At 39.6% G+C, this 27847-nt stretch overlaps 1 protein-coding gene and 1 pseudogene across 1 annotated transcript in view; one reads left to right on the top strand and one right to left on the bottom strand.

Annotated features, from left to right (window-relative positions):
* Positions 1 to 27847, top strand: part of RBL1 (RB transcriptional corepressor like 1) — a gene marked incomplete in the record, with an annotated part of 80383 nt that overhangs the window by 24548 nt on the left and 27988 nt on the right. Inside the window, 10 exon segments of the mRNA XM_014586150.2 lie at positions 2934 to 2983; positions 4898 to 5084; positions 6092 to 6258; positions 8713 to 8825; positions 9005 to 9108; positions 12426 to 12563; positions 14096 to 14260; positions 19259 to 19391; positions 21422 to 21688; positions 22753 to 22964. Coding sequence (XP_014441636.1) covers positions 2934 to 2983; positions 4898 to 5084; positions 6092 to 6258; positions 8713 to 8825; positions 9005 to 9108; positions 12426 to 12563; positions 14096 to 14260; positions 19259 to 19391; positions 21422 to 21688; positions 22753 to 22964 — 1536 coding nt within the window.
* On the bottom strand, positions 18187 to 18914 carry LOC102475029 (60S ribosomal protein L8 pseudogene; annotated as a pseudogene).

The following is a 27847-nucleotide window of genomic DNA, read 5'->3' as shown; positions in this document are numbered from 1 at the left end:
ATTTTTAATTTTATTTATTCTTTGTTTAAGAATTATTTAATTTTATTTATTCATTTTTAAAATATTTATTTAATTTTATTTTTATTCATTCGTTTATCTTAATTTGACCAGAGAGACAGAGAGAGAGAGCGAGAGAAAGTGAGAAAGCAAGCCACCAGGTCCAAGACTCAAACTGTGATCAGCCATGTGGGAGTGTCCAGCACCTTAACCACCATAACACCTGCTGGTCCCAGAAAATCCACTATAGCTTTTTAACCACTTGCAGGCTACTCAGAAGCGTTCTGGATTTTTTTTTTCCCCTCAATAATTAACTATTTGTAAATTTATAGATTGACTTGCTTCTTTCCGATTCAATTTCTGTTTTTAAATTTTGAACCTGCCAGAGAGTGTGTGTTTACCAAAGAGACAGGGAAAAGGGAGAAAGCATCTCCCAGTAGGGTGTGGTTATGCCACAATCCCTTCTCCATTTCTCCATCTAGAAAATGGAGGCTCTCACCAGAGAAAGAGACAGACAGAGAAAGTAAGATTTGGGACATGTAAATACGTGCACCTGGCATGTTTGTTAAACCTCCAGATCCAGGATGGGAACTGTGCCATTGGTTATGTGGGAACCAGCTCCCCTAACCAGTAGGCCACAGGACTGGCCTCCTGGTCAGTTTATTAATTCCCACTGAGCCATTTAATCCAGCTAGGCCTTGAGATTTCTCTGGTTAAAGTAGGAGTTTGAATTAGGTCATCACTGTGATCCCCTACTTTGTCAATATTATGAGATTTTTCTTTTAAGTACAAAGTCTTCCCTAACTGGTTTCTTCTTTTCTTACACAAACTTTGTATTTAGTCTTTATCTTTCCTCAAATATATTTAGCTCATGGTTCCTTATCTATCTGTTAAATATCTCTGGCAAAGTACATTTTTTTAAGGAACCCAGGAATTATGTTTGATATATTCTGCAGACATAGTACACTATGGCCCTAATTCAATGACCGTATGTCTTGGTATTTGGCTATTGTCTTGCCATTTTTTTTTCCTTTAGGATTTTGTCATAGGGCAAGTGTACTTGCAGGAGAGGGACAGAGACGGGGAAAGCAAAAACCACCCTCCAAGAGAATGGCCATGCTGTAATCCTTTCCTCTCCATTCTTCTCTTAGGATTTTGGGCATGCACACACATGCACCCAGCATAATTTTCAAGCCACTGGGTTCAGTACTCAAACTATGATCGGCCACGTAGGAATCTGGCACCTTAACCACCACACCACTTGCTATACCTTCTTGGTATAATTATAGCACTTCCTTTAACTCCAGAAGTGAAGCCATCATCCTCATTTGGATGATGGACCTCTTGTCTATGAGCCACATGATATTTTGTTTGGCCTACATTAGATGATACTTTCTTTTATTTCATTTTCTTTATCCAACTAAAAAAATTGCTAGAGGTTGTACACACTCACCAGAGAGAGACAGACAGACAGACAGAAAGTAAGAGTGCACCCCACATGGGGGATGGCTGTGTTTCAGTCCATTCCATTCTCCCTTCAAGATGTCAGGCACACACACACGCACATGCCTGGTATATTTTTTCAAGCCTCTGAGTCTGGGTCTGAAACTGCACTGTCAGTCATATAGGATCCAGCCACATTCACTACCATGCCACCGGCTAACCCTATCAGTCTGCATTTTCTGGTTTTTTTTGTTGTTGTTGTTGTTGTTGTTTTGTAGGAGAGATTTCTTTTTTTTTTTTGGAGAGGTTTTCGCTATAGGGTGCGTGCGCTCGCCAGACAGACAGAGAGAGACAGAGAAAGAGAGACAGAAAGCAAGAAATCACCCCCTAGGGGGGATGGTCATGCCACAATCCCTTCTCCTCCATTCTCCTCTCGGGATCTTGGGCACGCACGCACACGCGCCCGGCGTGAGTTTTAAGCCACCGGGTCCAGGACATGAACCACGGTTGACTATGTGGGAGTCCAGCGACATAGCCATTACGCTAACTGCTGGTCCCTAGGAGAGATTTCTTAATGTAGGGCTTGTGTGCTTACTAGAGAGACAGAGAGTGAGAAATCACCCCCTGGGAAGATGGCCACACTGCAGTCCCTTCATCTCCACTCTCCTCTTGAGATTTTGGGCACGCACACACATGCATCCAGTGTGAGTTTTAACCGGCCAGGTCTGGGACTTGAACCATGGTTGACTATGTGTGAGTCCAGCAATGTAACTATTATGCCATTTGCTGGTCCCAGACAGGTTTTTTAATTTAATTTTATTTATTATTATCATAATCTTTTTAATATTACATTTAATCACATCTGTCTACAGTGTAGTACATGTCTTCAGGAATACCATTCATATCAGTCAGGACAAAGACATTACTATCCACATTATCATCATCAAATAGCTTTTCATCATTTTTTTTTAGATTAATATTATTATTATTATTCTCATTATTTTTTTAAACATTCAGTCACTATATATCATTTGGCTTATAAAAAGAATTCCAGATAGGTATCTATGACAGGATCTCACCACTCTGGTCTTCTGCTGCAGCTTCCCAGTTAGCTGGGATTATAGGTGTGCATCACTGCATGTGGCATGTTCAGATTGATCCAGGATCTGAATTTTGGGCTCCCATGTGGTCTCACACAGTGGCCCTCTGCAGCTTACACCAGCATAGCTGGGCCTCTAAGCAATTTTTATATCACTAAAATTTGGAAACCATTCGCATAGACTAACCTAGAAGTATTTTTAAACCTTGACTTTAAATGTTTCCTTTCTTATTTTATTTGCATGCTTAACTAGGTTTTACTGTTTTGAAAAAAGTTAGTAATTCTGTTTTGTGTGTATATCAATTACCATTGTGAAAATTTTAATTTAAAATTTAAATTTTGTGTGTGTGTTAATATGCTTACATGATGTCCCAAAATGATTTGTTCTTCCCAGATTTTAAAAGGAGAATGCCTCCTAGACCTTTCCAGTTTTACTGATAATAGGTAAGTATCTAGCATATTACAACCAATAATTGTTGAAATTTGTTAAGTGAAACAGTATATTAAGGTAACGCCTTCAAATTCAATTCTCTCTGCCTTAGTGGCATTGAATGGGGATGTCACTAAGCCTTGTTGGCATTAAGTACATTTTTAAAAACCATTGGAATTGGGCCAGCAGATGGCATGGTGGTTAAGGCACTAGATTCCCACATGACCAACTGCAGTTCAAGTTCCAGACTTGGTGGCTTGCTTTCTCTTTCTGTTCAAAATAAAAATAAATTAATAAATTAATCATTCTTTTTTAAAAATTAACTTTTTTTTTTTTTTTTTAAAGAAAGATTTTTGCTATAGGGTGCATGTACTCACCAGAGAGACAGAAAGTGAGAAATCACCCCTCAGGGGGAAAGGCCACAGTGCAGTCTCTTCTCATCCATTACCTCCTTGGGATTTTGGGCACACACGCTGGCAGGAATTTAAGCCATCAGGTCTAGGACTTTGACCACGGTCAACTATGTGGGAGTCCAGCGATGGAACCACTACACCATCTGCTGGTCCCAGACCATTGGCATTTAAAACAGCATCATCTTTCATTAATCAGATGTTAACAAATTCAGAATGCCCATGTTTCAAAGCCAGTGTTGTTTTTCTTTTATAAATTATTTTATTTTATTGTATTGTACTACTTTTTTTGGGGGGGGGTTTGCTATAGGGCACATGCGCTCACCAGGAAGATAGAGAGAGACAGAAAGACAGAAAGCGAGAAATCACTCTCTCTGGGGTAATGGCCATTCCGAAGTCCCTTCTCCTCTGGGGATCTTGGGCGTGCACGCACGCGCACCTGGCGTGAGTCTAAGCCACTGGGTCCGGGACTTGAACCGTTGTCGACTACATGGGAGTCCAGCAACATAGCCATTATGCCAACTGCCAGTCCCTATTTTATTACTTTTAAAAATTTGACCAGAGAGAGGGAAAGTGAGAAAGCAAGTTGCCAGGTCCAAGACTCGAACCACAGTCAGCTATGTGGTAATCCACTGCCCCAACTACCACACCACCTGCTGGCCACCACCAGTGTTGTTTTTCAGTGATCAAATATTGTTTTTCTTAATTAGGTTGAACTAGTTTTCAGATTAAGGATATATTTTCTTTTCACTCACTATTTGAAATAACTTGTTGCTGTATATGTGAATGTGGAGAATGTCCATGATCAGATAGGAACCTCTGATCAATTGTTACATGATCAGAATTAATAAAAATTAGAAGGTTGGGCCAGCTGGTGGCATGGACGTTAAGGCTGCTGGATACCACATGGCTAGTTGTGTATTTCAAGTCCTGGACCAATAGGCTTGAAAAATAGGCTGGGCTGGGAACCAGCAGTTAGCATAATGGCTATGTCACTGGACTCCCACGTAGTCGACCGCGGTTCGTGTCTCGGACCCGGTGGCTTAAATCTCACGCCGGGCGCATGTGCGTGCGTGCCCAAGATCCCGAGAGTAGAATGGAGGAGAAGGGATTGCACCGTGACCATCCCCCCTGGGGGGTGATTTCTCGCTTTCTATCTCTACGTCTCTCTCTGTCTGTCTGGCTAGCGCACGCGCCCTGTGGTGAAAACCTCTCCAAAAAAAAAAAAAAATAGGCTGGGCATATGTGTGTGTATACCCAGAATACCAAGAAGAGAATGGAAGAGAAGGGATTGTGATGTGACCATCCACCCATTGGAGGAGAGGAAGGATTATTTCTCACTTTCCCTCATTCTGTCTCTCTGTCTCTGTGGAGCACACACACCCTGAGGCAAAAAGAACATTTTTTTAAAGTTGCCAACTTTCCCAAGCTTCAGGCTCTAAATCCATTTTTAAGCCAAGATAAATCTGTTTTATAAGGTAGTTTCATTCTAGCAGCTTAAAATAATTCTCTTTGCAGCAAAGCAGTAAACAAAGAGTATGAAGAATATGTCCTAACTGTTGGCGATTTTGATGAGAGGATCTTTTTGGGAGCAGATGCAGAAGAGGAAATTGGAACACCTCGAAAGTTCACTGGTGACACCCAATTAGGGAAACTGACAGCACAGGCTAATGTGGAATATAACCTTCATCAACACTTTGAAAAAGTAATATACCTTAGCCTGGTCTCAGTCTTGAGTGATCTTTTTCTCTCTGTGTGTGATTCTACTAACAGCAGAAGCATCTTTCAAGTTAAATCTTGAGTTTCTTCTACTAATTCATAGTTCCCAATGAAAGCCTTAAAAGGTAATTTTTAAAATTATGGCATTTAGCATTTTACCTCATTTCTTGGTATTAATCATGTTTTGGATACATTTTCCCAGCACACCTAAGTACATTATGTGTGTTTTGACATAAAGAAGAATTTATGATTTCTTACCCATTCTCTTTCCTTCACCTTAGCCTCTGTTATGTCACTTTAAAATTTAGATAGCTTTTCTACCTATGACACAAACTGCTTTTATCTAACTTCAGCCATGTAACTCTAGACTTGATTGTTAATGGCCAAAGCTTAATTCTGTATTTATGTATGAAGTGGATTGGAGGATGCAGTCTAATGGAAAAATACCTTGGTTTAAAAGGTAGAAATCTGGGACCAGCAGGTGGCGTGGTGGTTGAGGCACTGGACACCCCCACATGGCCAACCATGGTTCAAGTACTGGACCTGGGGCTTGCTTTCTCATTTTCCCTCTCTCTCTTTCTCTGTCTCTCTCTAGTCAAATTAAAATAAATGAATGCATAAATAAAATTAAGTAAATAATCCTAAAACATTATTTAAAAATAAGGTAGAAACCTAAATTTTAATCCAATCTGCCTTTAACTTTGTCAACATAAACAGGTTTTTTAACTTCTCTATGACTGTTTCCTCATATATAAAATTAAAATACATATATGTTAAATTTCAAATGAGTTTAATGAAGATAAAATGACATTATAAATGCTTTGAAAAAGCATTATGCAAATGTAAGGATGTTATTAATAGCATAATGGGCAACCAAAAAGGGGGAAAATAACATACCATTAATATGAATAGAAAAGATGGTATATGTACTAAATTAAACACAATAAGGGGAAAGTAACATTTTAATTTCACAAATGTTTATTTTTTTGACAGAATAGATCACTTGCACCTTCTACTCCACTGACAGGACGGAGATATTTACGAGAAAAAGAAGCAGTCATTACTCCTGTTGCTTCAGCCACCCAAAGTGTGAGTCGCTTACAGAGTATTGTGGCTGGTCTGAAAAATGCACCAAGTGAACAACTTATAAGCATTTTCGAGTATGTACAATATGATTATTTTTCTAAATGTCTTTCTAAAATTAGATTCTTTAGGGGCCAGTAGGTGGCCTAGAGGTTAAGACGACTGAATCCTACAAGGCCAACTGAGCATATTGAGTTCTGGACCTCATGGCTTAAGAAACAAACCAGGCAGGTGTGCCCAAAATCCTGAAAGGAGAATGGAAGAAAAGCTATTTGATATGGCTATTCCACCCTCCCATTGGTTTAGCCATAATGGAAATTTATGATTTTGAACTCCTTTTTAAAAAGCAATACTGGGACCAGCAGTTATCCCAGACCTGGTGGCTTAAACTCACGCCGGGCATGTGTGCGTGCATGCCCCAGATGCTGAGAGGAGAATGGAGGGGAAGGGATTGCGGCGTGGTCATCCCCCCAGGGGGTGATTTCTCACTTTCTATCTCTGTCTCTCTGATGAGTACACACGCCCTATAGCAAAAAATAAATAAATAAATAAATATATAAAAAGCAATACTTGCTCTAGCACAGTGATTAAGGGAACCAAAATCCATGTGTCTGATCATATCTTGAATCTTAGCCCCAGTGATTTGAAAAACATGCCATGTGCACGTGTGCCCCAAATCCCCGCAGGATGGAGAAATGGAGGAGAAGGGATTGTGGCATGACCACATCCCATTGAGAGATTTTTTTTCCCTCTGTCTTTCTCTCTCTGGCAAGTACGTGTACCCTTCAGCTATTAAAAATAAATAAATTAGGGTTGGTTCCAGCCAGTGGCGTGGTGGTTAAAGCAGCTGGGTTCCCACATGACTGACCACAGTGGGCGTATACCCGTAGTCATTGCTATTCAGGAAACTAAGGCAGGAGGGCATAGTGAGATCTTGTCTTAAAACACACACATACACACACACACACACACACACACACACACACACACATACACACACACATATACATTAACCCAAAATTCATTAAAGACCTAAACCGAAGACCTTAAACTCACGCCGGGCGCATGTGCATGCGTGCCCCAAGATCCCGAGAGGAGAATGGAGGAGAAGGGATTGTGGCATGGCCATCCACCCTGGGGGTTGATTTCTCGCTTTCTGTCTCTCTGTCCATGATTATAGCTGCATTATAATCTAAAATTTTTAAAAAATTTCTATTTACTTACAGAATACTCTAAAAACAGGGTCTAGCAGGTGGCATGGTGGTTAGGGGTGTTGGACTGTCACATAGCTGACTGCAGTTTAGGTCCTAGACCTGACAGCTTGTTTTCTCACTTTCCCTTTCTCACTCTCTCTCTCTCGCTCTCTCATCATCTTAAAAAAGTAATAAATAAATAAATAAAATTATTTTAAAAAAAGATTCCCTCATGCTATCCAGAATGGCACACAATTTTACATTTATACATTGTTTATTTTGAGAATTTTTCATTTAATATTTTCAGTTCATAGTTTACAATGGGTAACTAAAACCACAGAAAGTGAAGCTATGGATAAGAGGGTATTATTGTATTGCATAATTCCACTTATATAAGGTATATAAAGCAGTCAATATCACAGAAACAGATCCTTTTTCATACATAAAAGATAAATGTAATGGGGCCAGCAGGTGGTATAGTGGTTAAGGCTCTGGATTTCTACATGGCTGATGGGAGTTTGAGTCCCAAAACCAGGCCAGGTGCATGTGCATTTGTGCCTGAAATCCCGTGAAGAGAATGGAGGAGAAAGGGTTGCAGCATAGCCATCCCCCACTGGGGGATTGATTTGTTTACTTTTCCTCTCACTGTCTCTGTCTCTGGCAAGCACATGCACCCTATAGCAAAAATCTCTCTAAAATAATTTTTCTGCATGCGATTTTTTTCTTTTATGTAATTTACATAGTATAATGTTTTAAAATTTTAAAGAATTATTTAATTTTATTTATCTTTTTAAAAGAATTATTTATTTATTTAATTCCATTTGTCATTATTATTTTTAATTTGACCAGACAGAGAGAGAGAGGGAAAATTAGAAAGCAAATCGCCAGGTCTAGGACTCAAATCGCAGTCGGCCATATGGGAATCCAGTGCCTTTAACCACCAGCCTCCTGCTGGCCCTTTTTTTTTTTTTTTAAGAATTACTTAACTTCCCCACTCCCCCCCTCCCCCCCGAGTAGGACAGCAAGAGAGAGAGAGTGAGTGAGTGAGAAAGCAAGCAAGTTGCTAGGTCTGGGACTTGAACTGTGGTCGGCCAAATGGGAGTCCAGCACCACGCCACCTGCTAGTCTTACCCCCTTTTTTTTAAAATTTGCTATAGGGCACACATGCTCACCAGAGAGAGAGAGAGAGAGAGAGAGAGAGAGAGAGAGAGAGAGAAAGGGAAAGCAAGAAAGCAGGCTGTCAAGTCCAGACTCAAACCACACATGGCCATGTGGGAGTCCAGTGCCTCAACCACTATACTTTTTCCCTAGTAATTATGTTCCTCTTATATTTTGTAGATCTTGTGTGCGTAATCCTATGGAAAACATAATGAAAATAGTGAAACAAATTGGAGAGATTTTCTGCCAACATTATACTCAATCTACAGATGAACAGCCAGGGTCACACATAGGTAAGAAGAGAAAATTAAAGTTGGTATAGCATTGAAAGTAGAGAGATTATCTCCCAAAAGGAAAAATCCTAGTCTTTTCCTTCTTTGGTATTTTTTATGTGTCATATTTAAGTTTATATAAGTTTTATTCATCAGTACAGAATACTAGAATTTATGTTTTCCATTTATTTTTCTTGTAGACTTTGCTGTAAATAGGCTAAAGCTGGCAGAAATTTTATATTATAAAATATTAGAGACTGTAATGGTTCAGGAAACACGAAGACTTCATGGAATGGACATGTCAGTAAGTAAATCTACTTTCCCAACCACTGGCAAGGTCTAAAAGTCTTACTCTGGAATCAGTGTTTTGAGAGGCTCTATAAGGCATTATATGGGGTGGGCAGTTTGGAGCAGACTTTGCCAAGATGATGTTTTAGTTGACTTTACTTGATATCGGGGTATTCAGGACTATGCATAAGAGTTGGAATGAAAGTCTAGGTCCAGCAGGTGGTTAAAGCGCTGGACACTCCCACATGGCTAACCACAGTTCGAGTCCTGGACCTGGTGACCCTCTCTTTCTGTCTGTGTCTCTCTCTGGTCAAATTTGAGAAAAAAAAAAAATAAAAAATAAATAAAATAAAAATTGTTTAAAATAAATTTAAAAATTTTTTAAAAAGGAAAAGTCTGGTGGCCTCAGGTGATCAGGTAGTATTAAGGATCCCCACTGATTGGAGTTCATAAGACTTTTCTGGAATATTTTGGTTTCTTAAGAGACAAATCTGAGGCCATCAGGTGGTGTGGTGTTTGGGGTGCTGGACTCTTACAAGGCAAACCTTGGTTTTCCTCAACCTGGTTGCTTGCTTTCTCAGTTTCTCTCTCTATCTATGACTCTTCCTGTTCAAATTAAAAAATAATAATAATAAATTTAAGTAAATAAATAATTCTTTTTTTTTTTTTTTAAAAAAAAAGGGGGCAAATCTTACTAGTCTTTTACCTGGCTGTTGGTATGGTAGAAAATAAAGAAGGAAAATTTAGTCTTACTTTTAAGTCTATAGATGTTCATGTCATGTCTCTTCTGTGCTTAGTGTTTTCTAACTGTGAGTCGCTGGTTCAGTTTCTCTAGAGAATAACACTTTAGATCCCTGTAGGGGTAGACAGAGGTTTATCTTCTGGCTTAGATTGGGGATTTGGTAGAAACCTTAAGTATTTTAGCCACTGCAGACTTTCAGGTCACCCTTCCATGTTGGCCCCTGTTTTACCCCTACTTTCCATTGTGCCTGTGCCCTTAGTTGCTTGGTCTTTTCCAGATTCCATAGAACAAATGTATTTGTTTTCAGTGCCTCTCTGTAAGCCCTTATGTTTGGCCATCCTCATCTTTGTTGAGTGATTTGTCACTCTTCCATCTATTTCCAGTCTTCATACATCGTTGTTTATAGTTACAGATGACTCCTAGTTTTATCTAAGATGAGTTTTTTATTCTCCTTGTTAATTTGAGGTGATATTTGAAAGAAGGATGGCAACAAACATGATTTTTAACACTGAAAAGTTATGGGGCCAGTGGTTCATGTAGCTTTGGTTAAGGCATTGGACTCCTACAAAGCTGACTGTGGTTCAAATCCTGGGACTGATGCCTTGCTTTCTCACTTTCCTTCTCTCTCTGGTGAGTGAGAGAATCCTGTAGCAAATTACAAAATAATAATGGGACCATCTGATGGCATAATGGTTACATCACTGAACTCGCACATAGTCAACCACGGTTTGAGTCCTGGACCCAGTGGCTTAAAACTCACGCCTGGCATGTGCATGTATGCCCAAAATCCTGTGAGGAGAATGGAGAAGGGATGGCAGCATGACTATCTCCCTAGGGTGGGGATGGTGATTTCTCACTTTCTGTCTCTCTGTCTCTTCGGCAAGTGCATGTGCCTTGTAACAAAGACATCTCTTTAAAAATAATATATATGTGTGTGTGTGTGTGTGTGTATGTGTGTGTGTGTCACACACACATACACATACACACACACACACACACATATATTTATAAATAAATAAAATAAATAAAAATTTGTTTAAAAACTTGACACTCTGGGCCGGCAGGTGGCACAGTGGTTGAGATGCTGGACTCCCACATGGCTGACCAGTTTTAGTCCCGGACCTGGTGGCTTGCTTTCTCACTTTCCCTTCCTCTCTCTCTCTTTCTCTCTGGTCAAATTAAAAATAATAACAATAATAATAACAAATAAAATAAAATAAATCTTTTTTAAAAAAACTTGAAACTTAGGTTAAATCTTAAACTCAGTGGCAAAATCTCAGTGAAATTTTTTTTTTTGTCTCAAGTTTTTTATCTTAGCTGTGACATTATATTACCTTCCATTTCAGTATTTTGATCAATTAACCATTATGTTGATAAAAACAATTGTCATTTAAAAAAGAGCTTCTAGATGGTCAAACATGTGAAGGTGTCAGGAGGGTAGCACCCCTAGAGAGGGCATGGAACTCCCAAGTTCCTTCCCCTACACCTTACCCTATGCATCTTTCCATCTCTGTCCTTTATAATATTCTTTATAATAAACAGGTAAATGTAAAGCAAAACAAAACAGAAAACTAAGCAATCTTAATATTTTTCTCTTGATGGAAATATTGTCTATTTTATTACTTGCTCAGATTTCTAAACAGATGTTATGTATATGTAATTTAAGTGTCCTTTTTAAAATTTATATATCTATTTATTATTTGTTGTGGTTTATGGGCCACTAGGTCTGGGATTTGAACCACATTTGGCCATGTGGGAGTCCAGCGCCTCAACCATCACGCCACCTGCCGGCCTTACCTTACTTAAGTTTATGACCGACCACTAAGCAGGGTCAGCAGGTGGCATAGTGGTTAAGGCGCTGGACTCCTACTAGGCCAACTACGGTTCCAGTCTCAGAACTGGTGACATGAAACTCATGCTGGGCCCAGGTGCATGTGTGCCCAAAACCCTGAGAAGAGAAAGGAGAAGGGATTGCAACGTGGCCATCTCCCAAGGGGTGATTTCTCCTTTTCCCTCTCTCTGTCTCTCCTTCTGTCTCCAGGGGGTGCACACACCCTATAGGGAAAAAAGAAATCTCTCTAAAAAAAGGAAAAAAGACCTACCACTAAGCACGAGTAGATATTATAAGAAAATGCATTACTAGTTTGAGAAATCTAATTTTTTAAAAATTAATTTTATTTATGAGACCAGCAAATGACATAATGGTTATGTTGCTGGACTCTCATGTAGTCGACCACAGTTCAGGTCCCAGACCCAGTGGCTTAAACCTCACACCAGGTATGTATGTATCTCTAAAAGTTTTTAAAATTTTATTTATTTTTCATTATTATTTTTTCAGTTTGATCAGAGAAAGACAGACAGAGAGAGAACATGAGAAAGCAAGCCACCAGGTCTAGGACTTGAACCGTGGTCGACCATGTGGGAGTCCACTACACCACCGGCCAGCCCCGAGAAGTCTAATTATTATTTCTGGTCATTTAACATAATGTAATTTGTATAAGTTATTTTAGCTTGTTTTTATCATTTTCTTTATAAAAGCAAAGACTGAAATTGCTGTGAAATATTTAACTGTGGTCTTTCTCTTCCTCAAGGTTGTTTTAGAGCAAGATATATTTCATCGTTCCTTAATGGCCTGTTGTTTGGAAATTGTGCTTTTTGCCTATAGCTCACCACGTACTTTTCCTTGGATTATTGAAGTTCTCAGTTTGCAACCATTTTATTTTTATAAGGTGAGATCAGAAAAGTTTTCTTGTGTTGTATGTCACGTACACATTGTATGGGGGAAGTCTAATAAGTTTATTGAAAAAATAATTAGAATTTGAATTCTGGTATGAAAAATTTTGAAATCTGTATGTATTTTTAGTAATATGTATAATATATTCTTTTAATAATTCATTTTATTTATTATTTTTTAATTTGACCAGAGAGAGGGAGACAAGAAAGTGAGAGAAAGTATGCTGCCAAGTCCGGGACTTGGATCTACCACACCACCTGTCTGCTCTTCTCAGTTATTTTATTTATTTATTTATTTATTTATGCATGCCAGAGGACGCATGCTCTGGCCATAAAGAAACGTAAAGGGAGAAGAGAAATGCTCCCCTCAATGGGGCATGGTCATGCTACAATTTCTTCTCATTTCTCTATCCTGTCAGAATTTAGGGCACACATGCACCTGTGCCCAGTGTGGTTTTTCTTTCTTTCTTTTTTCCTCCTAATATTATCTATCTATTTAATCTTATTTATTATTTATTTTAAATTACCCGTAGAGCATATGCATTCGCCAAAGAGAGAGAGAGAAAGTGAGAAAACAAGCCACCAGGTCCTGGACTCAAATCACGGTTGGCCATGTGGAAGTCCCAGTAGCTTACCCACTATGCTACCAGCTTGCACCCCCACCCCAGTGTGTTTTTTAGGTCAACAGGGCTGAAATTCAAACTGGGTAGTTAGCTATGTGGGATATAGCTCCTATAACCACTAGACCACGGGCCTAGCCCTATGTGAAGATATTAAAAGACATTAAAAGGTCCTTTATAAATGACAAGATACTAGTAAGTCACAGAATACTCAAAGGTGACATGCGTTTTGTATCGAAAAAATTAAAACCAGAGCCAGTTGCACGTACAAGTCCAGTCCAAAACTGGCTGCTTAAGACCACATTGGATGGGTCACCAAATAGTGACGTGGTAGTTAGGGTGGCTGCATCCCTCACAGCCAGCTGGTTCAAGTCCCATACCTAGTGGCTTTCATTCTCTTTTTCCCTCTCTGTCTCTATCTGTCTCTGGTGAGCTCACATGCCCTACAGCAAATTAAAAATAATAGTTACAGGGGGCCAGCAGATGGTGTGGTTGTTAGAGTTGCTGGACACTCCCACATGGTTCAAGTCCTGGACCTGATGACTTGCTTTCTCACTTTCCCCTCGCTCTCTCTCTGTCTTTCTCTGGTCAAATTAAAATAAATGAATGACTAAATAAAAATTAAAATAAATAATTCTTTATAATACTAGTAACGATAAATAAAATTAAATTAATCATTAGTTATACAAGAGAAAGAAAAACACACGTCACATGTATGTGTACATGCCGAAAATCCTGAGAGGAGATTGAAGGAGAAGGGATTGCGGCATTGCCATCCTGGAAGATAGATGTTTTCTCACTTTTCCTTTCTCTCTCCCACTCTCTGGCAAGTACATATTCCCCATAACAAATTTAAAAAACAAAACAAAAGAAAAAAAACACAGCTTTCTCAATTCTTTCCTCTCCAGGTTATTGAGGTGGTGATCCGCTCAGAGGAGGGACTCTCAAGGGACATGGTGAAACACCTGAATAGCATCGAAGAACAGATTTTGGAGAGTTTAGCATGGAGTCACAGTTCTGTGCTGTGGGAGACTCTTCAGGCTTCTGCAAACAAAGTTCCTACCTGTGAAGAAGTAAGTCAAGGCAAATAATCCCATCATTTAAAAAAAAATAATAGCTTTATTAATTCACACACTAATATTCAGCTATGTAAACTGTAGAGTTTAATGGGTTTAGTATAGTCATAAATATTTTCAGCCATCACAATCAAATTTAGAACATATTTATCACTTTAATAAGAACACCATACTCTTTTTTTGAAAGAAAGAATTATTTTGGGACCAGCAGTTGGCATAATGGCTATGTCACTGGTCTCTCACATAGTCGACCATGGTTCGAGTCTGTATGTCTGTCCCTTCCTTCCTTCCTTCCTTCCCAGAGAGGGACAGAGCAAGAGAAAGGAAAAGTGAGAAAGCAAGCTGCCATGTCTGAGAATTGAACCATGGTCAGCCATGTGAGAATCCAGCACCCTTAACCACCACACCATCTGCTGGCCCCAGAGCACCATATTCTTTAGCTATTATTTTTCTTGTCCTCTATCTCTTCTCTGTCCTTAAGTAACCATTAATCTGCTTTTTCTTCCTATTCTGAACATTTCATATAAATGGAATGGTATAGTATGTGGTCATTTGCTACTGACTTGTTTTACTTAGCATTATGTTTTCAAGATTTATCTATGTTGTAGCATGTGTCAACATTTTATTCCCTCTTATTGCCAAGTAATATTCCAAATAATATTCCAATACACCACATTTTATTTATCCACCCACTAGTTAGGCTTTGGATTTTTTCTACCTTTTGGTTATAAGGAATGATGTTGCTATGAACACCTAGGTATACATTTTTTGTGTGGCATATGTTTTCATTTTCTAGGATATATATATATATAGGAGTGGAATTGTTGGGTCATAGTAAATCTGTTTAAGCTTTTGATGAACTATGAGCTAGTTTTCTGAAGTTATTGTATTAGGTTATTCCTACTATCAGAGTATGAATATTTCAGTTTCTCCATTTCCTTGCCAACACTAATATTATGTGGCAAGCAATCCTTGTAGGTGTACCTTATTGTGGTTTTTGTTTGTTTGTTTGTTTAAAGAATTATTTGTTTTTAATTTGACCAGAAAAAGAGGGGGAGAGAGGAAAGAGAGAATAAAAACAAGCCACCAGGTCTAGGACTCGACCCTCGATCGGCCATGTGGGAGTCCAGAGCCCTTAACTACCATGCCACCTGAAGGCCCTTATTGTGGTTTTGATTTGCATTTCCCTGTTGGCTAATGATGTTCAACACCTTTTCATGTGTTTATTGACAACTTTTGTGTCTTTTGAGACATGCTTATTCAGATGCTTTGCCCTTTTTTTTTTTTTTTTTTTTTTTTTTTAGAGGTTTTTGCTTTAGGGTTCATTCACTTGTGTAGAGAGAGAGAGATAGTGAGAGAGAAAGTGAGAAATCACTCCCCAGGGGCATGGCTGTGCCACAATCTCTTCTCCATTCTCTTCCCTTGATCTTGGGCATGCACATACACATGCCTGGTATGAGTTTGTTTTTGTTTTTGTTTTTGTTTTTGTTTGTTTTTGGTAAGTATAGCAAAGCAGGAAGTTTATTAGCAAAGCAAGGAATTTATTTAAAAAGCAGGGAATTTATTAAAGGAGAGAGAAGGAAAAACAGGGCTCCCAAGAAAGGAGGGGTCCTGGGAAATGGGTTGCTAAGGAAGACCTGTGTTGAGGGGTTTTTATTTGGATCAGGAAGGGATTTGTCCATATTTGTTCTAGGTGGGACTTGTGCCTGCATTCCCTTTCTAGTAGGGAGGGACACATGCTGGATGGGTTCAATTAGGTCAGAAGATTCTTTGTCTAGAAGCTTTGGGCCATGAAAACCATTATTTGTTTGTTTGTTTGGTTTGTTTGAGAGGTTTTTGCTATAGGGTGCGTAAGCTTGCCAGAAAGAGACAGAGACAGAAAGTGAGAAATCACCTCCCAGGGGGACTGGCCATGCCACAGTCCATTCTCCTCTCGGGATTTTGGGCATGCACACACACACACACCCGGCGTGAGTTCAAGCCTCCAGATGTGGGGCTCGAACCACGGTCAACTACCTGGGAGTCCAGTGACATAGCTATTATGCCAACTGCTGGTCCCCAAAATCATTATCTTATCTTCTTCCTGGAAGGTGGTTGAGCCTGGAAAGTCTTTGTTTTAGGTCTAGGTCATGCTTCCTAGGTTAATCACTGAGCCATCACTGCCTCCATCTCAAAACTTAGCCATTTCGTGCCTCCTTCTTGGGCTCATACCCTAACTATATTTTCAGGGTCCCTGTCTCCTACCTACCTCATTCCCCACTCTACAGAGGAATCCCTAACTGCTGTTAGGGGCACTAGGGTAGAAGACCATTCTGACTTCTTCATGCTGAAATTGGGCGATGATGGGAGAGGGGAGGCAGCAGTTGGATTCCTATACCAGAGGTCTATCTAGGCCAGTGCTAGAAGTCATGATGGGTGTTCACTGGAAACTTTTTCCCAACCACCATTTGTAATTTGATGGATTCATTCCAACATGAAGAAGGGGGGGTCTAGATGTTTCCCAGCTAACGCACCAAAATATGACCCAGGAACACGGGGCGCAGAGGTTATCGGGCCTACACTCACAATGAGACACGGGTTCTTGTTCCACGCTCAGGAAGAATTGGACACAAACAATAGGTATAGCAAAGTGAGGAGTTTATTAGCAAAGCAGGGAATTTATTAACAAAGCAGGGAGTTTATTAAAGGAGAGAGAAGGAAAAACAGAGTTCCCAAGAAGGGAGGGGTCCCGGAAAACGGATTGCCTACCTGGCATGAGTTTTAAACCACCAAATCAAGAAATCGAGCCATGTTCAGCCATGTGGGAACCCAGCAATGTAACCGCTACACCATCTGCTGGCCCTAATTTTGCCCATTTTAATTGGATGGTCTTTTATTATTGAATTACATATAATTCAATATATATTCTATATACAACTCCTTTATTAGATATATGATTTGCAAAACTTTTCTCCCATTTTATAGGTTGTCTTTTTACTATCTTTTTCCCTTTTTTTTGAGAGGTTTTTGCTATAGGGCGCATGCGCTCGCCAGACAGAGAGAGAGAGAGACAGAGAGATAAAAAGCAAGAAATCACCCCCAAAGGGGCATGGCCATGCCGTAATCCCTTCTCCTCCATTCTCCTCTCGGGATCTTGGGCACGCACACACACGTGCCTAGCATGAATTTAAGCCACCGGGTCCAGGACACGAACTGCGGTTGACTACGTGGGAGTCCAGCAACATAGACATTACGCTAACTGCTGGTCCCACTATCTTGACGCTATCTATAATAATGCAAAGGTTTTTAATTTTGATGAGGTTTATTTCTTTTTTTAATTATTGCTTGTACTTTTGGTGTCATATCTAAGAAACCACTAATCTCATCATTTTTAGTTTTCAAATATCTATATAAAGAGTTAAACACTTTTCATTAATGGTATTTAGAATGAAATATCAAAATTTGTGCTAAAAGTTCACATGTTTAAAAGTTCAGAATCAAAAATATAGTAAGTTCAGTGATTTCAAATTGAGATTTTTCTCCTCCGCCTCTGTGTTGCTCTTTTTTATGTCCTGTCTTTTGATCCTTTTCTGCTTTTCTGTATCTCCTTATACTTTACTAATCTTGAATTTTTCTATAATCCCAAACTACTAGAAGAACTGTCCAAAAACTGAAAAGAAGGTGGTTTCTTAAAAACTGCCCTCCATGCTGCTTTGGTCTTTTGCAGCAGGCTATGATTACTTAGGGCAATCTTCAATATTCATCAATATTTTTACATTGTAAAAACCATTGGGAAAACATTTTAAAAGCTATGAATTTGAAGGAAAAGGATTTCAGGTGAAGCCCTTGGTCTTATTATTTTGTAGTAGTGTGACCTTGGACAAATTTCATTTTTTCGTTGTTATTGTTTTGACAAAAGGAGAAACTTTATTAAGCCCCCAGCCCTAGTTTTCTTTCTCCTGAATGGTCTTGGTTCCCCGGAGATGCTCATCCGTCAGGCAGCATTGAGACCCACTTTGTGGCCAGCAGGGGCATCTGTGAGGATGGTTGAGGGCTTGCCAATATCTGGTGCCTCCAAAGGGAGGTTCCACATGGTTTATAGCCACATCCCGCACACGAGGCCAACAGTTCCTCTTTGCCTTTTACTTATGGGCATGGCCAGCCTTCAGGATAGGTTTGTCAATTCTGCCACCTCCAGCCACCACACCAACCATAGCTCTGTTGGCAGAAGAGATGATGACCTTCTTTGTGCCTGAGGGCAGCTTCACTTGGGTCTTCTTGGTCTCCGGGTTGTGGGAGTTGATGGTAACATAGTTCTCAGAGGCCCAGGCTAGCTTCCCCGGTCCCCAGAATTCTCTTTCAAGCAGCAAACAGTCATACCCTCAGGCATGGTGCCCATGGGTAGGACATTATCAATGTTGAGTTATGCCTTCTTGCTGCAGCACACAAACTGGCACGTGTGGATGCCCTTGGCCGGAATAAACAGCTCAGTCCACTTCTTAAACCGGTATGGGTTCCAGAGGAGCACGCCACGACCCAGGTTGTAGATGATGTCCTTCACAATGCTCAGAGCAGTGATGCTCTGCAAAGTCCACCATGCGCAGGTGTGGTGCTTCTCGTGCGGGCAAAACTGGAGCAGAGCCCTTCCTCTACCCTCTGTAACGCGGCCCATCACAGCATGTCTACTCACCAGTCAGTCGAGAGAGGAAACTTAAATTTCACATTTTGAGGCTCAATTTTCTCATCCCTAAATGAAAGATGGCAATGCCTGTCGTATAGGTTTTCTTCCATGGTCGTCCATGACACATGTAGGTAAATTATAAGATTAAGTGAAGTGAACTCTTTTCATATATTTAACAAAACACAGTTGACACTTTATGTAAGTTGTTATATTTCATGAAAGAAAAGGAAAACAATAAAATAGTAAAAGATAGTAAAAATCTTTTCTGTTTGACCTATAAGTTTTAATCAGTGAATTTATCTGTATGTAAACTAAAGGGTTTTGTGTTTCTACAGGTTATATTCCCAAATAACTTTGAAACAGGAAGTGGAGGAAATGTACAGGGACATCTTCCCATGATGCCAATGTCTCCTATAATACATCCAAGAGTCAAGGAGGTTCGGACTGACAGTGGAAGTCTTCGACGGGGTAGGTTCAACATTGATGAAATAATGAAAAAATAATAAAGATCATCTTTGTCTTTTTCTTTCTTTTTTTTTTGCTTTAAGGCACGTGCACTCGCCAGTGAGAGAAAAAGTGAGAAATCACCTTCTGGGGGGATGGCTACACTGCAATCCCTTTTCCTCCATTCTCCTCCCGGGATCTTGGATAGGCACACACATGGACTGGTATAATTTTCAAGCCACTGGGCCTGGGACTCGAACTGCAGTTGACTGTGTGGGAATCCAGCGATGTAAATGCTACGCCATCTGCTAGCCCCCAAAGATCATCTTTTAAGAGAAAAATTTTAAATCTTGTTAGTACATTACTAACATCTAATTTCTTCATCATTATTTAAAGAAGAGCTTAATGCTTGTACCAACACCTTTATGTGGTTCACTGCATATTTTTAATTTAAATATTAACTAGTAGGGGCCAGTCAGTGGCATGGTGGTTGAGGCTGCTGGGTCCCACATAAATGAGTGTGAGGTTCAAGTCCCAGACCCAGTGGACATGCTGACACCTGTGCATGTGTGCCAAAAATCTCGAGAGGAGAATGGAGGAGAAAGAATTGCAGTGTACCTCTTCCCCTAGGAGATTCTCTCTGTCTTGCCAACCATGGCTCCAGTCCTGAACCTGGAAGCTTGAAAAATCACACCAGGGACATGTGCACTTAAGCCCAAGATCCTGAGAGGAGAATGGAGGAGAAGGGATTGTAACATTTTCATCCCCCTTAGGGGGCCTGATTTTTAATTTTTCTCTCTCACTTTTTCTCTCTGTCTCCAACGAGCTCACATGCCCTATGACGAAAACCTGAAAAATAAAAAAAGACATAAATAGATGTAGGCCTGTAAAGGGTAGAAGAACCCGTGCATCTAGTAGAGAGGGACTAGAGAATAACTCCTGCAGAATAGCATTGGAAGAGAGGCATAATCCCAAAACCTTTCTTTTTGATCAACATGTTACTGCCAACCTTCAGGTTGAGACAATGTAAGCAGAGTCATATCATCTTCACTGGTATCTTCTGATGAACTTTTGAAAGGCAGTTCTGAGGACCAGCAGTTGGTGTAATGGCTATGTCGCTGGACTCCCATATAGTCGAATGCGGTTCGAGTCCTGGATCTGGTGGCTTAAACTCAACACTAGGCGCATGTGCGTGTGTGCCCAAGATCCCCAGAGGAGAATGGAGGAGAAAGGATTGCAGCGTGGCCATCCCCTCTTGGGGGTGATTTCTCGCTTTCTGTTTCTCTCTGGTGAGCGCACACACCTGATAGCAAAAACCCCTCCAAAAAAAAAAAAAAGAAAGAAAGAAAGGTGGTTCTGTAGATACTAAATCAGAAAGCCACAGCTACTGCCTTAAACTGCTTTGAGTACAGAGATGTGGGAGGAAACAAGTGTGACCCAAATCACTGACTTTTGCTTTTGTTTCCCTTCTCAGATGCTATTTACTAGGTAAGATGGACCTATTTCTTTTTTTTTTTAACAAATTTCTCTCTTTTTTTTAAAGAATTATTTATTGAATTGTATTTATTCTTTTTTTTTTTTTAATTTGACCAGAGAGAGACACACAGAGAGTGATAGGGAGACAAAGAGAAAGAAGGAAAGTGAGAAAGCAAGCCACCAGGTCCCAGACTCGAACCGTGGTCAGCCATGTGGGAGTGTCCAGTGTCTTAACTACCACACTACCTGCTGGTCCCAAGATTGACCTATTTCTCAAATTTACTAACATCATTCCACCTCTCAACTTCTACTCTTTTCTTAATATTTTGCTCCTTTAGTATGGGCAGGGGTTTTAGAAACCAGAAAGATGAGTTTTCATCATTTTTACATTTTACTACAATGATTTACTTCATGCCTCTCTTCCACTTATTTTATAAGGGCAGAGGCCATCTTATTTACAGCTAGATCTCTAATGGCTCTAACAGTAACTCAGTAGCTATCTGTTAAGTGAATGATGAATATAACTTAGCATTTGGGTATTCATTTTAGACTTTTAAATTTATTTTTCTCCTTATTAGATCTGCAACCATTGTCTCCAATTTCTGTCCATGAACGCTACAGTTCTCCTACTGCGGGAAGTGCTAAGAGAAGACTTTTTGGAGAGGATTACCCAAAGGAAATGCTTACAGACAAGATCCTTACAGAAGGAACCAAACTGAAAATTGCTCCTTCTTCAGTCATTACTGCTGAAAATATATCAATTTCACCTGGACAAACTCTTTTAACAATGGCCACAGCCACAGTAACAGGGACAGCAGGACATAAAGTTACAATTCCATTGCATGGTAACATTTTAATGCATTATTTTATATTTTTGAATTGGATAAAAATTTAGGAAATGTCTTACTACATTAGAACACAGAGTATAACTCAGTATTTTTTTCTTGAAGCTATAATTTTTTCTTTTCTTAATAGACTTGGTTATTTTTTGGAACAGTTTTAGGTTCACTGCAAAATCAAAAGAAAAGTTCAGAGATTATCTCCTTCCCCCTTTCCCCACATGCAGCCTCTATCATCAGCATCCCATGCCACAGTGATGCCTTTGTTACAGTCTGTGATCCTGTGTTGACACGTTGTTGTAACTCAAAGCCCATAGTTTGCATGAGATGTCACTTTTAGTGTTATATATTCTGTGGAGTTTGAAAGTATGTAATGACATATAGTTACCATTACAGTATGATTCAGAGTAATTTCACTGCCCTAAAAATAAATTCTCTGTTTTATTCTACCTTTTGTTTTTATATGAACCTATACTGTTTTTTTGAATTTTCACATTTTATTAGTTTACTACACTCTTTGTTAGAGCTTATTTTATTGTTTTATCCAAGCCATCCAAATGAGTGTATTAAGTAAAAATTTGGTTTCATTGGTTTAAAAACATCTTCTTAAGTGCTGAAAACAAAAATTACCTTTTTACAAATAAATTTAAAATATAAAAGCATCACAGGCACACAAAATAGGTAACAGAATTTGTTTCTTTAAATTAAAATGTAAAAACATCAGAACAAAAGAATATTCTTATTTCAGGGAAGAAGTTGAAAACAAAAATTCATTCATAACCTAGAATTACTATTTTATAATTTTCCTTTCCTTTTCTGATATATTCCTATGCTTTTATACACAGACATATATATGGGGTCTTTGAAAGGCTCAAGAAAAATGCGTATTATGAAAAACCACGTATTAACTTTAAACTTTTATGTATCAAAATAAATTTGTACTTTAATATCATTCCTCCATGAACTTTTTGATGTTTCTTTATATAATCAACAAAGTATATGTAGTTGACAACTTTTCTGGAACACATACAGCTTATTTGTGAAACTGAGACTCTTATTTGTATATTCAGGTACTGCAAATGATGCTGGAGAGATCACACTGATACCTATTTCCATGAATACAGCTCAGGAGTCCAAAGTAGAGAGTCCTGTATCACTCACTGCTCAGTCGTTAATCAGTGCTTCTCCAAAACAAACCCATCTGACTAAAGCACAGGAAGTACTTGCAGTCGGAGCGACCAAACCGAAAAGAACTGGATCCTTAGCACTATTTTACAGAAAGGTACGTGCTTTATAGCCTCTATAGAGAGCTCATTTAATCAAAGCAAGAAAGAATTAATTAACAGGGCAGCTTTAACCGCTTTTTTTTAATTGTAAAATATATATTTTAACTGTTTTTAAGTGTACAGTCAAGTGGTACATGAAGTACATCAGCACCATCTATCTCCAAAACTTTTTCATCCCATTCTGCAACTCTGTGTCTATTGAACAGTCAGCTTCTGCAACTCCCTAACCTCTGGCGACCACCATTGTATTTTTCTCTCTCTGAATTTGACTATTCTAGGCATCTCATATTACTGAAATCATACAATGTTTGTCTCTGTTTTATTTGACTTATTTGTTTTAGCTGGCTTATTTCATTGAATACAATGACATCAAAGTTCATTCATCTCATAGCATGTGTCACAATTTCCTTACTTTTTTTTTTTTTTTTTGAGAGGTTTTCGCTATCAGGAGCGTGGCCTCACCAGACAGACAGAGAGAGACATAGAGACAGAAAGCGAGAAATCACCCCCCAGACGGGGATGGTCACGCCGCAATCCCTTCTCCATTCTCCTCTCGGGATCTTGGGCATTCACGCACATGCACCCGGCGTGAGTTTTAAGTCACCAGGTCCGGGACACGAATCGTGGTCAACTAGGTGAGAGTCCAGCGACATAGCCATTATGCTAACTGCTGGTTCCCATGATTTCCTTACTTTTGACACTGCATAATATCCATGATATATGTATACTACATTTTGTTTATCCATTCATGTATTAGTGGAGATTTGGGTTGTTTCCAACTTTTGTAAATAATGCTGCTATAATCATTGGTGTACAGATACTTTTTATTTTGGAGAGGTTTTTGCTATAGGGCACATGTACTCGCCAGAAAAACAGAGAGACAGAAAGCAAGAAGTCACCCCTCGGGGGCGATGGCCATGCCGTAATCCCTTCTCCTCCATTCTCCTCTCGGGATTTTGGGTACGCATGCACACACATCTGGCATGAGTTTAAGCCTCCAGGTCTAGGACTCAAACTGCTGTCGACTACATGGGAGTCCAGCGACATAGCCATCAAGCTAACTGCTGGTCCCACAGATACCTTTTTGAGTCCCTGTTTTCAGTGCTTTTGGGTATATATCCACAAGTGGAAGTTCATATTTAATTTTTTGAGAAGCCATGCCATTTTCCACAGTGACCGCACCATTTTACATTCCTACCAGCAGTGCACAAGTATTCCAAGTTCACATCCTTGTCAATACTTGTTATTTTCTGAGTTTCTACATTTTTTTTATTATAGATACTCAGTGGGTATTAAGCGATATCTTTTTGTAGTTTTGATTTTCATTACCCTAATGATTGGTAATGTTGAGCATCTTTTTATATACTTATTGGTGTCTTTAGAAAAATGTCTTATTAAAGTTTTTTTTGTTCATTTGGTTTTTGCCTGAGGGTGCGTGCAAGTGAGAGGAAAAATGAGAATCACCTCCCAGGGGAGATAGCCATGCTGCAGTCCCTTCTCTACATTCTCCTTCCAGGATCTTGAGTACACATGCACACATGCCCAGTGTGAGTTTCAAGCCACCAGATCTGGACTTGAATAGCAGTTGGCTATGTGGGAGTCCGGTGATACCATCTACTGGCCCCCTTTTTGTGCATGTGTGTGTGTGTGTGTTTTAAAAAATTATTTATTTTATTTATTATTATTATTATTTTTCTCACCAGAGAGAGGAAAAGAGACAGAGAGAGAGAGGGAAAGTGAGAAAGCAAGTCACCAGGTCCAGGACTTGAATCGTAGATGACCATATGGGAGTCCAACCTCTCCAAAAAAAAAAAAAAAGGAAAAAGAAAATATTTATAAATTGGAGAATATCCATCCAAAAGAAGTTTAGTGTTCTGATGACAGATCATTTTGAGCAAGTATTTAAAAATGAATGCTAAAACAAAATAAAATTAATTCATTGGTTGTAGTTACACAATTGCCCTTTTTTGGGGGATGGGAGGGAGATTTTTGCTATAGGGCTCATGCACTCACCAGAGAGACAAGAGAAACAGAAAGCGAAAAATCATCCCTTAGAAGGGATGGCCATACTTCTCCTCTGTTCTCCTTAGGATTTGGGGCATACATGTATACGTGCCTGGCATGAGTTTTAAGCCTCTGAGATGACTCAAACCATGGTGAGCGATGTGAGAGTCCAACAATGTAACCCTTACACCATCTGCTTTCCCCACAATTGCTTTTTTTATTTAAAAGATGTTAGTTGGCTGCTTTTGATTGGCTGAGGTTGTTTTGTTTCTAACATAAACATTTAGCAGAAATGACCCAAGTTGGGCCAGCAGGCGACATGGTGAATTAGGGCACTGGACTCCTACATAGCCGAGCGCAGTTTGAGACCTGGACCTGACAGCTTGCTCTCTCACTTTCTCTCTCACTCTCTTCTCTCTCTCTCTCTCTCTCTCTTCTCTCTCTCCTTTTCTTGTTCGGTGCCTCTCTGGTCAAATTAATATAAGTAAATAAAGTTAAATAAAATAATTCTTTAAAAAAAAAGAAAAGAAATGACCCAAGTTAAGTTTTATGTTTCTAGTTTAGGCAAGATTGTCATCACTGAGGCCCACCTGATTTTGTCTGATCAGAGCTTCTTTACTCCTGGTCTGTAGTCTACTTTACTTTAGTATAGGTAATACAGTTTAACCTTTTAATATATTTGCTCGCTTGGGGTCAGCAGGTGGCATGGTGATTAGGGCTCTGGACTCACACATGGATAACTGTGGTTCAAGTCCTGTACCTGGTGGCTTTATCGCTCACTTTTTCTCTCTCTCACTGATGAGTGTACATGCCCTGTAGCAAAACTTAAAAATAATAATAATGATACAGGACCCACAGGTGGCATAATGGTTGCGCCACTGGTCTGTGTAGTTGGCCATGGTTCTAGTCCTGGGCCCAGTGGCTTAAAACTTACACTGGATGTGTATCCATGCATGCCCAGATCCTGAGAGGAAACTGGAGGAAAAGGGATTGAAGTATCGCCATCTCCCCTCCAGGGTGATTTCTTGCTTTCTGTCTGTCTGTTTCTCTGGCAAACATACATGCTCTATAGCAAAAATCTCTTAAAAAAAAAATAATGATAAATACAATTAAATAAGTAATTCTAATATATATTTATATATTTGATCTCTCAAGAAAACATTGTGATCTTTGTGAACTGTATTTGAAGTCAGGCCCAAAACTTTGATTCTATTTTCAGATCTAATTACTTTTTTTTTTTTGGAGAGGTTTTTACTATAGGGCGCGTGCACTCGCCAGACAGACAGAGAGAGAGACAGAGAGACAGAAAGCGCGAAATCACCCCGGGGGGGGGCACACCGCAATCCCTTCTCCATTCTCCTCTCGGGATCTTGGGCACACACGCACATGCGCCCGGAGTGAGTTTTAAGCCACCGGGTCCGGGACACGAACCGTGGCCGACTACATGGGAGTCCAACGACATAGCCATTATGCTAACTGCTGGTCCTCTAATTACTTTTTTTAAAGAATGATTTGATTTAAGTTTATTTATTGTTATTATTTTCATATTTCCAGAGAGGGACACAGAGAGAGAAAGTGAAAGCCTCCAGGTCTGGGACTCAAACCACAGTCAGCCATGTGGGCGTCCAGTGCCCTTTACTACCGCACCATCTGCCAGCCCCAGATCTAATTACTTTTTCTGAGAGCTTGTGTTCTCACATAACTTTAAGTAATCAGTTGGCCATCCTCCAGAATTTACTGGAACTCTATTGTATTAGGCTGCTATGGAAGGAATTCATTGTGGCACACTTATGTAGCCTTTATTACAGGAAGCTGGGCCTAAATGGCAAGGATTTTGTTATTGTGTAAGAGGAGACATGACTCTGGAAGACAGCCCATAGTTTCTACAAGTATTCTTTGTATTTTGTTGCTTTCAACTACAACTCATTTATTTTAGTCACATTTGTGAGTTTTAGGGAATTTCCTGATTCTCCAGGGAATTTTATTTTATAGGGAAGTCTTTTCTTTGAGTGAAGTATGCCCCAGTAGAATAAACAAAACATATGAAAACAGGGCTGCTTTGGTTGGTAGAAAGGGTGATTGGGGAAAGACTTACCGTTTTCTCTACCTCCCACTACTTTCCCTTCACTCCCACCCACTTCTAGTACCTGTCTAAGGGTAGTTTGAAACACAGAGCTAAAAGTGCAGCATTTTCCCCATTCATTTCCTATTTTTCATTTTCAAAATGGCAAATTATTATCTCTGATAATGAATCTAAGATTGATAAAAATAGGCTTTATTTGTGAATTTTTAAATCCTGAATTCTATTTCAAAATCTAACTTGCCCTTTTCACTTAATTAGAACTTACTCTAGGGACCAGCAGTTAGCGTAATGGCTATGTCGCTGGACTCCCACATGGTTGACCACGGTTCGTGTCCCAGACCCGGTGGCTTAAAACCCACGCCGGGCATGTGTGCGTGCGTGCCCAAGATCCCGAGAGGACAATGGAGGAGAAGGGATTGAGACGTGGCCATCCCCCCTGGGGGGTGATTTCTCACTTTCTGTCTCTCTGTCTCTCTCTGTCTGTCTGGCGAGCGCACACATCCTATGGCAAAAGCCTGTCAAAAAAAGAAAAAAAGAAGAGAAAAAACCAAAAGAACTTACTCTATAGAGGTGAGAAACTAGAAAGTATTTTATCCTAAAAGGGAATTGAAATGTCTAACTCTATAGTAAACTGAAAATAACATTTCCTTGAATAAATTGCCACTATTGATGCTAGAGTTGTGTGCCTGAATAGAATTTTTTTTTTTTTTTGAGAGTTTTGTGGCTATAAGGCATGTGTGCTTGCCAGAAAGACAGAGAGACAGAAAGGGAGATATCACCTCCTGGGGGGAT

The sequence above is a fragment of the Tupaia chinensis genome, unplaced genomic scaffold, assembly GCF_000334495.1.
Source record: "Tupaia chinensis unplaced genomic scaffold, TupChi_1.0 Scaffold000115_1, whole genome shotgun sequence".
NCBI classification, from domain to species: Eukaryota; Metazoa; Chordata; class Mammalia; order Scandentia; family Tupaiidae; genus Tupaia; species Tupaia belangeri.
The sequence above is the reverse complement of the archived record's forward strand: the minus strand, read 5'-3'. Positions and strand labels throughout refer to the sequence as shown.